Below are 12475 nucleotides of genomic sequence, written 5' to 3' on the forward strand. Positions count from 1 at the left end.
AACAGAGGAAGAATCTGTTAGAATAAAGTAACAATCCTGTGTGAGAATAGGAATTCGCTTTTTACACCTCTTGTTACTACTAAAAACAATATAACTATCTTAGCAGAAAAATACCATTAACACCAGCCAGCAAACTTCATGTTTCCAAATAGGAAATCATTTTAAATCACAGCAGTTATATTTTAAGATCACTAGACAATATAACTCTTCAATCAGCTGACTGGGGCCACTTGAAGCTACCTATAAACAACTTAGAATCCTATTCTTTACATTCAGTTCACTTAAGAGACTTATTCCTCTTGGTGACCATCTGCTCTAATCGTATTTCTATGGCTATGACAGTTTCTCTAATGCTGTTCACAATACGAGCTGCCCCCGGTCTACCCTCCCCCCACCAAATCTGATTAACTCACATATCACATTAACACTAAAGGAGACAGCTAAAATAAAGTATACTAACCTTGAATTATTTTCTCCTTGTTAAATCTTGTTTCTCCACTAAAATAGAGAGGGGGGGGAGAAACCTTTATTACCAAACCAGGTTACTTTTGAAATGAGAAAAAAATCACCAATGAAAGGTAATGATATTCACAAAGGCAGCATATGAACACTGTAGCATACTTCATAATCTAACCCGTAAACATAAAACTTGTTCTAACCTGCTATTTGCAATCGTCTACTCTAATGTATTTAGTTGATGAGCTAAGAATTTCATCCTGCCCCAAATTAAAATGTGTAACTCATGAATCAATCGTAAGTAAATTGTAAGTAGCAAATTCTATGAAAATACATATATAATTTTTATTAAATAATCTTGTGAAAATAAATGATGTTGACTAAAACTCTTTTTACAAGCAGCAGAAGGAAACCATGAGTCCATCTGTTGCTGGACTGAATAAGCAAGTGCAAGGGAACCTGAATTCAGGGGGAAAGAAGGCCCCAAGCCTTCAGACACCTTGGCTTCTCCCAGCTCCTAGAGCTCAGACACCCTGGCTTCTCCCAGCTCCTAGAGCTCAAGCTGTTCCTTCTTGTAATGCTGACAACTATCTTGCAGACCACACTGAAAAACTGAGGTTTCGGTACTATGTTTTGAAGAAGTCAAAAACCAAACCGAACCAATTCTGAAGCCACCAGAAGAGGGAAAGGACTGGAAACTTTATCACAAAATAACCATCAACTGAGGCTGGAGGGGAAAGAGAGTGAAGCGGGATGTGCTACCTGGACCAGACCAGACAGCAGGACATACCTGCAACAAAAGCAATCAAGTACATGAAAAGCTATCAAGAACTGAGTGGAAAATTCTTTGAGGCCTTTTTATGTGCTAAGTACAGTGCCAGGCACTGGAAACGGAGACACAAAGGACCGGGAGTGGACTGGGAGAAAGGAGTTGGCTTGTTCTGTATGGACACTGGACACAGAATTGGAAATGATAGGTAAAAATAGTAAATAGGTTTCTTCAGATCAAGTTGTTTCCTCATTTGGTATCAAATGCCCACATATTTATAGATTTCTATGTCAATGAGAGGTGAAAATCCTTTAAAGTAAACTTCATTGCCATGTAGCAGGCTGAGGAACAAAACTGCTTTGGCTGTATCCTTAGGAGCTTGGTTAGGCTTGAGTGACTCTGTTCTTTGTCTGTAAAATGGGGACAATATTAGCCCTATTTACACAGGACTCTTGGGGCGCCTGGGTGGTGTCAGTTAAGTGTCCGGCTCTTAATTTCTTTGGCTCAGATCTCGGTGGGGTTTGTGGGATCGAGCCCATACTGGGCTTGCACTCGGGTTGTCTGAGATTCTCTCTCTCCCTCTGCCCCTCCCTGCCCTCCTCACCTGTGGGCGCACTCTATGTCTCTCTCTAAAAATAAATAAATAAATCTTTAAACAGGACTCTTGGGGTAACTGAATACAGGCCAAGCAAACTGTTTATCACAGGTAAAGTGTTTAAACACTGCTCAGCTTTAAAAATAAACAAACACTGCTCAGCTTTTAGTAAGCACTCAATAGTTCTGTTTATAGGTCATTCTTGGACAGAGCTACACAGAAATCAAAGATTCAACTTAATGCATTTTAAATCTTGTAAAAATTGTGAAATAAACAATATAAACAAATAACATACCATAAAACCAACATTCAGGTGACCCCACCCAAGTTGACAGATCATCACCTCCAGCCTCCTAGACCTTGTCTCTTTCTGATCACAATGTCCTCCTAACCCCAGTGGATCCACTACCTGGACATTTAGATGCCCACTTGCTTCACCTTTCTTCATAGCTTTCCCACCCATGTATAGCACAGATTAGTCCCCCTGTTGTTGAACTTGATAATGAATTGCTTCTTACAGTATGTAGTCCTCTATGTTGCTTCTGTTCTTTAACATTGTTTGTGAGATACATCAATGTTGTTGAGGGTGGCATACTTCTTACGTACTCATTATTGTGTAATATGCTTAAGAGTTTACCACAATGTATTTATATAGTCTACTGTTGATATTTACATTGTTTCCAGTTTAGAGCTAAGCCGCTGTGACTATCTTTGTACAGAGTGCATCAAATTCTCTAGGGCAGTGGTCCTCAAAGTGTGGCCTCTGGATCAGGATCACTGGCATTGCCTGAGGACTTCTGGAAATGCAAATTCTCAGGCCCCACCCCAGACCCCTGAATCAGAAACTCAGAGGTTGGTGTCCAGTTATCTGTGTTTTAATAAACCCACCAGGTGATTCTGATGCACATTCATGTTTGAAAACCACTCGAGGACTGACAAATTACTCTTTTTGTAAACAGTTATATTGGAATACAGTCACACATGTGTTTGTATGTTGTTTATGGCTTCTTTCACACTATAATAGTGGACTTGAGCAGTTCAGACAGAGTGCATGGCTTGTATAGCCTAAACTACTTCCTACCCTTTAATTAAGTTTGCTAACCCACACCTAGTGATACAGGCCTAGCACTAGAATTGCTGAGCCACAGAGTATGCAAACATCCCCCAGCAGCATTTCACATCCTCTCCAACATTTAGTAATGTCAGAGTTTCCCATTTGTGCCAATTTGGCACTAGAACAGTTTATCTCAGTTTGATCTGAATTTGTATTTCCCTGATTACTGTGAAGGCTCATCACCCTTGCTCTGTTTTAAATAAAGCACTAGTTAAAAAACAAAACAAAACAAAATCCCTCACCTGGGACTGATTTACACAGATCCAGAAAGGAACTCCATCAGACCTGAGAGTCAGAATCACAAACCCAGGCCTCTGCCTGGAACCCTTGTCCATTGTTTACAGAAATAGTTGTTTGCCAACTCTGCCTACAGCAGTGGTTCTCAAACTTGAGCGTGTATCAGAATCCCCTGGAGGGCTTATTAAAACATAGACTGCTGGACCAGGCCAATAGGTTCTCATTCTTCAAGACCCAACACAGAGCGAGCTCTCTGTGGGAGTCTTCCCTTCCCAGCACATTTCCCCACCTACCTATCCCATTTAAACACCCCAATGCTATACTTCCATTTTACCCAGCACCACTATTAAAAGTTACCACCGGTATGCTAATTAACTTTTTTAGTTGTGTGTCTACCCTGGCTCCAGCTCCTTAAAGGCACAGCCAGAGGTTGCCTCGCCCTAACATACTCATTACCTGGAGAAAATCCTGGGAAATAACAGAACCTCAGTGTATGGCCGTCTGAAAATACCTATCAAAATAACAAATCTGTTTGCCCTTTGATCCAGCAACCCTATTACTGGGAATGTTTACATTCATCCATATTTAAAATAATACTTGTAACAATATTATTTCTAATAGCAAAAAGATGGTAAATAACCTAATCGTCCATTACTAGGGAACTGGTTACATTAACAAATAAATGGTGGTGTGGCTACATAATGGAATACTATGTAACTGTGTCCCCTAAAAAGAGAGTGATTTATGTAAAGATATGGAAAAATCTCCGAAATATATTAAGGAGAAAAAGCAAGGTGCAGCATAATATTAAAAAAAAAAAAAAATGTTACCTTTTTAGAAAGGTGGTAAATAAGAATAAACATTTGGACCTGCCACAAAACAAAACAAAGAAAACACTGGAAGGATACATGAGAAACTAATAAATATGATCATCTAAGGGGTGAGAGGAGAAGAGGTTAAGACGAGGGAGAACTGTTCTGATTTCTAAATATGTGGATGTAGCTTTAAAAAAAATGTATGACGGGGCGCCTGGGTGGCTCAGTCGGTTCAACGTCTGCCTCGGGCTCAGGTCACGATCTTCGATCTCGGGTCCTGGGATAGAGCCCCGCATAGGGCTCCCTGCGAAGCAGGGAGCCTCCTTCTCCCTCTCTCCCGCCCCTGCTCATGCTCTCTCTTGCTATCTCTCTCTCTCGTAAATAAATAAAATCGTTTAAAAAAATGTATGACAAATAAATGAAATGTCTCAGAACTGTTTACCACCGGTTTGTCATTATTCTCATTGTTGTGGTTAATATTAATAAAACATGTCTTATACTCCAAAATTTATTCAGAATCATACAAAACAGATGTGAAAGAGTATATGAATCTCTACCATTCAGACAGAGAAAGCTTCCAGGACGATGATGAAGAAATTGTCATTTCTAATACAGAAAATGATTCCCAAACATTGGATTCACTTCCTGTCTCAGCCTTCTAATTTTGCTGAGTGAGGTCAAGAATAAAAGAACTGCTGTTAAATATAAGTAATGTCCTCTTTAGACAGTAGCTTGGTAGCCAATTCAATTTCCAGCAAAATTCAAAGAACCCTCCCTCTGCCATGTTTACTTTTATAAAGGAACTTCAAAAGCTTTTGCCTACTTTATGCCAATCACAAGCTCTCCTGCTCATTTTATAAATTTAAGATCAAGGATGAGGAGAAATTTAATAATTTGCCAATCCAGGTTTTTACAAATCATACAAATTCAGCAGATGATAATTTTTTGTATGCTTGCTAAAAAGACAGCTCACGATTTTAGTTCAATCTCAGTAGCTGATTTGATAAGATGCAGAATAATATAAAAGATTCTATTATCAAAATGTCATACTATAAAAAAATGGAATCTCAGTACTTTCTGACAGTTTTGTAACAGTACTGCCACACCATTTAACTATTTTTGACAAAGGGAGGAAAAAAATAGCAATGATATAATGAAGGATTTTATTTAGCTATAAGTCAATAGAGAGACTGCTGCCGACATTAATTACTGTATTATTAACAATCACTGGCATTCTGCTGGGCATTTTTTATTTTTTGCCTTTAAATCACTTTACAAATATTACAGAGCAGGAAACCTAGAAATAGAATTTTTTTCCCCAAAACTTTCATATATATTTACTTTCACAGCTTTTATCAGCTTTATCAAGAGGTTTGCATAAATCCTTACGGCAACTGTATAAAGGGTTTTTTGGGAGTGGGAAAGAAAAGTAGGAGCCTAAAATAGTTTTACTATTTTTTTTTTTTAAAGATTTTATTTATTTATTTGACAGAGACACAGCGAAGAGAGGGAACACAAGCAGGGGGAGCAGCAGAGGGAGAAGCAGGCTCCCCACTGAGCAGGGAGGCCAATGTGGGGCTCGATCCCAGGACCCCGGGATCATGACCTGAGCCGAAGGCAGACGCTCAACAACTGAGCCACCCAGGCACCCCTAAAATAGTTTTACTATTAATCTACTTCCCTTAATGAAAGTTTGGCTTGTGATAGAGACAGAGAAGGTAGAGGAAGCTGAAAGGTCAGAGGGATATATTTCGAAGGAGTCAGGAATAACACTACTCATTTTCAAAATTTCCGGTGTGATCCATTTCCAAAACAGAACACCTGACTCTGCAAGAATCCAAATGCTTATGCCAAGAAGTTAAGTCTTATGACCAGCCATTTATAGGCCCTACAAATATGCATCATTCATTTTGTAGGTTATTACACTGTTCTTCACTTCAAAAGATATTTTATTTTGTTAGCTCTGGTTTACATTCTATGGCATTTCCTTAGAAGTCATTTATAAGGCTTAATTTCCCAATCATATCCTTTAAATAATTTAAATTCAATCAACAAGTATTGTTTGCCACACGACGGAGATAAATCATAGGAAATTAGTACAGTTGGGGGCATGTTTTCATATGCTTTAGTGTACATGGAAATGCAAAGCCTCACCTGATATTTAATCATGAATACAGCTTTATCCTAATTCTTCTCTACCAATTAATTCATTCAAAAACATGGAAGATTTCAAGGGCTAGTAACACAGAGACTTTCACTAGATAGGTTGAGGGGAAAAAAATGTAACACACCCAACTCATGATATGTTTTTGTTTATAAAGAAGTTAGTCGTAGTTGTAAACGGTCTCCCAATTGATCAACTGTATTCTCAGAAAACAAATACCACAGTAACATAACAATCCCATAGATGTTTATAAAAGTTTATAGGTGATCTAATATTTACTGTGCTTGTTTTATTAATGACCAGACTGGCATTCAACAAAAAGTAACTGCCAATAGAGGTAGCGTAAGGAAAACAAGCCAGTTTTGCTATCAATGACTTTACTAATTTATCATCTTTGAGTCAATAAAAGTAAACTTAATTTAGTTTGTAAAAAAAATTTTTTAAGTTTTAAGAGCCAGCTAAAAATGGAAGTGAAATGGGATGGCTTTGCAGGCAACTAATTGCAAACACACAAATAATTTCAAGGGAACTGGGGCCTTTCAATGGATTGTGTAAGTGATGGAAATGCCAACCTACGTATATTGGGGTTTTCAACAATGCTGTACTACAAGATCATAAGAAGTTACAGTTTAATAATATTGAAAGACTTCAAGTTTGAAATCTTGGATATTGTATTCCAAAAACGATACATACCCCATAAATATGATGAAGACAAACACACATGTAGTAACAGCGCAAGATTCATAAAGGATTTGGTTGAACTTAAAGAAATTGCATTTCAAAGTTTTCTTGCATTATCTGAAGAGGCATCATTCAATAAAATTATCCATCTCCTAAAACATACTGATCATGTCATCAGTTTCAAAGCATCTATCTTAATTATACAGAATCAGGTAACAGAAAAGGCTGGTGCTATTCCCAATATTATGCTAAATGACCCAATCTTGTGAATTCCAATGAGTCATCATATTTAACTATGGTGACTATTATTAACCAAGTTTGAAATCATTTCTTTTCCTGAAAGAATCTTCAATTCTTAGCTTGGAGAACTCAGAAGGGGAAAGAGGGATGATCTAAACAGAGTTAACCATAACTCTACCAATTATTTCAACACTTTAACTTCACTTTCCCACAAATAAAACAGAACAAAGCAAACTATTCTTATCACTCTTTACAATTACATTAGCAGAAATAAAAAGTAGCCACTAAGTGATATTCCAGCAATCTAAAACACTAGGTTTTAACTCAATTAAATAGGAGGCAGAAGACTCAGCGGTTGAGAGGATGGGCTGCAGAGTCTTACTCCTTTGGTTCAAATCTCAGCCCCCCATCTAGCCACGTGACTTCAAGCAAGTTACATGCCCTCTGCATCCATTCCCTCACCTGCTAACTGAAGAGCAGTCCTCACCTCACTGGACTGTTGTCAGGACTTAATTACAACAGGGCCTGGCACATAGTAATTTATAAAGACTTATTTCTAAATTGATTCTTCATAGGATTTCTTTAAGGAATCAATTTTTAAAATCAAGCCCTTTTTAAGAAGCAGGGAAGGGACAAAATCCACATTCATATAACTATTGTCCAATAAGAATCTAAATAGACATCATCCTACTTTTCAAGGGATGGTTAATCCAGATTTCCTACAACTTCAATTACATGTCAGACACTGTGCTGTAACACTGGAAAAATGAGGGCTCCCATTTCCTTCTCTGCTACCAGTAAGCTATATGCCCTTAAGTAGGTCATAAAATGGTCATAAAGCATTCTATAAAATGGGGGGGGGGGGGGTGGGAAAGAAGAGACAGAGAGAAACTCGATTTCTGGTTTAGTCATCAAAATCCTGTGAGTCCTAAAGGGATAATTCTGATGATTCACAAGATTATCCTGCTATGAAGGAAGAAGAGGACAAAAAGAAGATAGCAGTTAAAGTCAGCTTGACCAGGTTAAGTCCTATTAGTACTCCTTCTGAGCTCCGGAAAGTCAAAAATGGTATCTTATTTATCTGTATAACCCAGTACACTGGCACGCAGTGCACAGAATGCTGGTCTGGTAAAACTATACGTAAATATTGAGGATTAACTACATTTTTATTAGAGATGTCCTCGGAGAATTAGAAGTTATCTAATTCTTGAGACGGATTTCTTCCCCTCCGTTGCGCTATACACTTTGCCTTTGCCTCATTTAATTCTCACACTAGCCCAGGGAGGTAGGTATTATCATTACCCCATTTAATGTATCAGGAAACTGAGGTCGTAAAGATTACGTCGCTTAACGGAAGCCCTGGTTACAAGGCTCCTCCAAGCCAGAGCCCGGATTCTAACCCAGGTCTATCTGGCTTGAAAAATCTGTGCTCTTAACCACCCTGAACTGCACTTCCACTGACACTCGGCCAATAAGCGTTCAGAAGCTAAAAGATAACAGACATAAAGACGTATCTGCCTTTAGCTCCACCGTGTGATGTTATGATAAAAATATGTGTTCGGGGTGATGCGGTCGGCCGAGACGAGGGCGGAGGCCCTCTTCCTCTGCCAGCAATGTAATCTCCGGAGGGAAGAAATAAATCTCAGATCCGTGCCTGCGGCTGCCCCGGCAAGCGAAGGGGAACAGCAGAAGGCAGCCGGCACAAAAAGATCTGCCTTGGACAAGCCATCCCGCAAATTCTTTAGAATCCGCCGGGGAGCGAAAAGCGGCGCACGGGGAAGTCCGGCGACAAGGCTGTCTTTCTTCAGTTTTAACTCCGCCAAGTGCCCCCAGCCCTCCGTGTGCTCATCCGCAGTGCGGGACTCAGGATACTTAGGACCCGCCTTCCTCGCTCAGCGGGGCGGGGGGACGGGGCGGGGGGACGGGGCGGGGGGCGGGGGGGCCAAGGGAGACGGCCCCGGCGAAACCACCTTCGAAACAGCCGGGTCCAAGCCAGCCCTCCGAGGGGACAGCAAGCGGGGGAGGGCGGGGGAGATACCGATCAACGGTCTCTTCACCCACTCCACAACAGCTCACTGACCAGAAGGCGAGAAGGGCACCCTGCAATACTCACTGCCGGACGACGGTCAGAGCGAAGCGCGTCATCTTCCTGGCGCCCGGAGACAGGGAAAGTGCTCGCCGCAGCTGCCCAGCTCGCGTGCCCCGCACCCTCCCGCGCGCCGCTTCCCCGCACTGCGGGACCCCTCGCCCACACCACTTCCGCCAAGCCCCGCCGGCCGGCCGGCTCCGCTGCCATAGGCCGAGGCGGCCGTCTACGTCATCCCCGGAGGGCCAATCAGGGCGGCGGAAGGCCGGCAGGTCGGAGGAGACTGGTGAGCGTCGAGGCCCCGCCCAGGGCCGTGGCGCTTGCGCCCCTGCGCGCAGGCCTGTGATTGGCGCGCGGCAGGTGCGTGCGGGGCGGCCCTGGAGTCCGCAGTGGAGGTGATTCTTGCCTCGGCAAGTTTGGATCGGGGAGATTCCGGGTAGGTGAGGGAACCAGCTCACGGTTTGGGGTTGATTTCATTTGAAGCTGTAATGCAGCTAGTGGCCTTACCTCAGGGGTGTACAGCGCCAGACACATTGGGTCCGATGAGGTTTTACTGTTAACCCCTAACGCTGGGGATGTAGGGTCAGCAAGGTCTGGGGACTTAGACCCACCCGGTTTCGGTCCTCGCCTGCGCCTTGACAGACACACTCCTGCAGCAAACTTGAGGCAGGTTTGTTTTGAGCGCGTTTCTAGACTAGGCCTCATCCTTGGCCTGCTGAGCCCGGTTTCACCGAAGACCCCTGCGGAGCTAATTTATCGAGAACCCCCTCACCCTTCGTATCTAATCAAGCTCCTCTTCCTCCACCCTTGGTATTTAATGGAGCTCCCTGTCCTCCAAGTTCCTCTTCCCCCTCTCCCTTGATATCTAACCAACCTCCTCTTAGTTTCCATTCCCTCCCTCACTCCGCCCCCAGGCTGTAAACCTCCATTGGTCTCTGCTGTATCTGGAGTTGAATTCAGTCTCTCCTCCACACTGCCATAGTCTTAACCCCAGTTGCAGTGGACTTAAGTAGTCTTCCCCCCCCGCCCGCCGTTTTTTAAGGAGCATCTGACGAATAATGTTTCTTTAACAGCTTTCAGGGCCTTGAGAGAGTTACTTAACCTCTGTGTTACATGATAAGTAAAATGGGATAACAGGTAAAGCTTACTCCTGCCAGATTTACAATGATATAGCTTAATAATGTTAACCTTTACATTGTTTTCCATCCATTTTTACTTAAATTCCCCTATTTGATAATGCATTTCCCCCCGATTATATATGCAAAGATGGGTTAGAGAAGTCAAGTGATGCATGGTATTTATAGGCACACATTTCAAAAACAGTTTCACATGTGTGATCACATTTGGCCCTCAGAACAAGTCCAAGGTAGACAGGGTATCTTCACTTAAGAGACGAAGAATCTTGGGACGCCTGGGTGGCTCAGTCGGTTAAGCGGCTGCCTTCAGCTCAGGTCATGATCCCAGGGTCCTGGGATCGAGTCCCGCATTGGGCTCCTTGCTCAGCAGGGAGCCTGCTTCTCCCTCTGCCTGCAGCTCCCCCTGCTTGTACTCTTGCTCACTCTCTCTCGCCTATGCTCTCTCTAGCAAATAAATAAATAAAATCTAAAAAAAAAAAAAAAAGAGAGAGACGAAGAATCTGGCCTAGAGAGAAATTGAGCAATTATTCTAGGCTCACAGCTGGTCTGTGGTGATACAGGACTGGTTCAGTGATTCTCAAACCCACCCATTGGAACCATCTAGGACCCTTTGAATGCCAGGCCACAGCCCAGAGAAATTAAATCTGAACCTCTGCCGGAGGGATCCAGACATCAGTAATTTTTTTTTTTTTACTCCCCAGCTCTTTCCAATGTACAGTCAGCTTTGAGAACTAGAAGCTTAAGGGAGTGCTTCTCCAACTTCAACAGGCATACAAATCACTTGGGGATCTAGTTAAAATGATTCTGATTTAGTAGATCGGGAGTGAGGACCAAATTCAGCGTCTCTAACAAGCTTTCAGAATGACGGTGGAAGGATAATTCAGAGGATTCTAAAAGGAGGCCCAAATTACCATGGGAGTACACTGCCTACACACAGTAGATAGTTCATATAAATCTTCTGAATACCTGAATGAATGAATCAGCCCAACAGATTCTCCTGGAAGTTTGAACTAGAAAAGGGAAATTAATTAGGTAGTTATATGTGAGGGCTAAAGAGAAAAAGCATCAAGAGCAACCGTAAGATCAAGCAATGAGGAGCATGCAGACTGAAGCTATGAAGAAACAGAAACCACAAATTAGACAAGCTTGAGAACAGATTTACAGAGTAGGGAGTAAGAACAAGCAAGGTAATGGAAGAAATCAGTAAACACACAGAAACAGACACAAGTGTGTAATGCAGAGACTACCTGGTCCCTAGTCCCTCCAGCTGCCATAATACCAGATATTTTGTAGGTTCTTTTTTACAATAAAACCTCTTTCTCTTTAGGGTAGTCTGAGTACATTTCTAAAGCTTAACTAAAAACAGACTTCCACTTTGTCTCATTTAACACTCAACAATAGCTCTGCAAGGTATGAATTATTAATTTAATTTTATTTTTTTAAGATTTTATTTATTGATTTGAGACAGAGAGAGCATGAGCAATGGGGAGGGGCAGAGGGAGAGGGAGAAGCAGACTCTCCACTGAGCAGGGAACCCAATGCAGGGCTCCATCCCAAGACCCTGGGATCATGACCTGAGCCAAAGGTGGCCGCTTAACCAACTGAATCACCCAGATACCCCTATTTTTATTTTACAGTTGAAAAAATTAAGGCACAGAGAAGCTAACTAATTTCCCATCTCTCAAGATCTCAAAACTGAGTTTGACCCCAGGTAAGTATGCTCTAGGTGGTATCAAAACTATAACTATGAAGGTAAGTACTGGCTCTGTTTCATTATTTCCCCGGCTCCTATCAAAATGTTTAATACACAGTAGGGACTCAATTAAAATTTGTTAATGCATGAATGAGGAATATTTCTTACGCTCAATTTCTCGAATGAACCAACATCTAAAAAATTATCTGATAAAATGGGAGAGTACTAATTTAGGAGAAATTTAGAAATTTTAAAGCACCAGTATTAAAGAATTATGCAAGAAATATGTATAAAAAGAGTGTTTTCATTAACTTTAAGAATTAAAAAACACAGTTGAGAAATGAGGATCTTTGAAAGAATGGACATAATCTTGCATTATTCACTCAACAGTTCCAGGATTGCTCTTCAGCTTCTAAAATGAACAGGGAGTTGGTTTAAACTTTGTTTAGATAGAAGCTAGAAATAACCACCGATAGGCTTTTGTTGACA

At 41.5% G+C, this 12475-nt stretch overlaps 1 protein-coding gene across 5 annotated transcripts in view; it reads right to left on the reverse strand.

Annotated features, from left to right (window-relative positions):
- The window catches only part of TIGAR (TP53 induced glycolysis regulatory phosphatase), a 32880-nt gene extending 23454 nt beyond the window's left edge, over positions 1-9426 (reverse strand). For 2 of the 5 annotated variants that reach the window (XM_045874030.3, XM_045874029.3), the window contains exons 1-2: positions 9185-9357; positions 461-498 (exon numbers count right to left, since the gene is read on the reverse strand). In XM_045874030.3, the coding sequence (XP_045729986.1) occupies positions 461-498; positions 9185-9216 (70 nt within the window). In that variant the 5' untranslated portion in view covers positions 9217-9357. Of the gene's footprint in view, positions 1-460; positions 499-9184 lie in introns of all 5 variants that reach the window. The other 3 variants (XM_064591682.1, XM_064591681.1, XM_064591683.1) reach the window with 3 other exon arrangements.
- Positions 9427-12475: the final 3049 nt, after the last annotated feature.

The sequence above is a fragment of the Mirounga angustirostris genome, unplaced genomic scaffold (genome assembly GCF_029215605.1).
Source record: "Mirounga angustirostris isolate CCGP_5_RB_7025 unplaced genomic scaffold, mMirAng1.0.hap1 SCAF_5, whole genome shotgun sequence".
Taxonomy (NCBI): Eukaryota; Metazoa; Chordata; class Mammalia; order Carnivora; family Phocidae; genus Mirounga; species Mirounga angustirostris.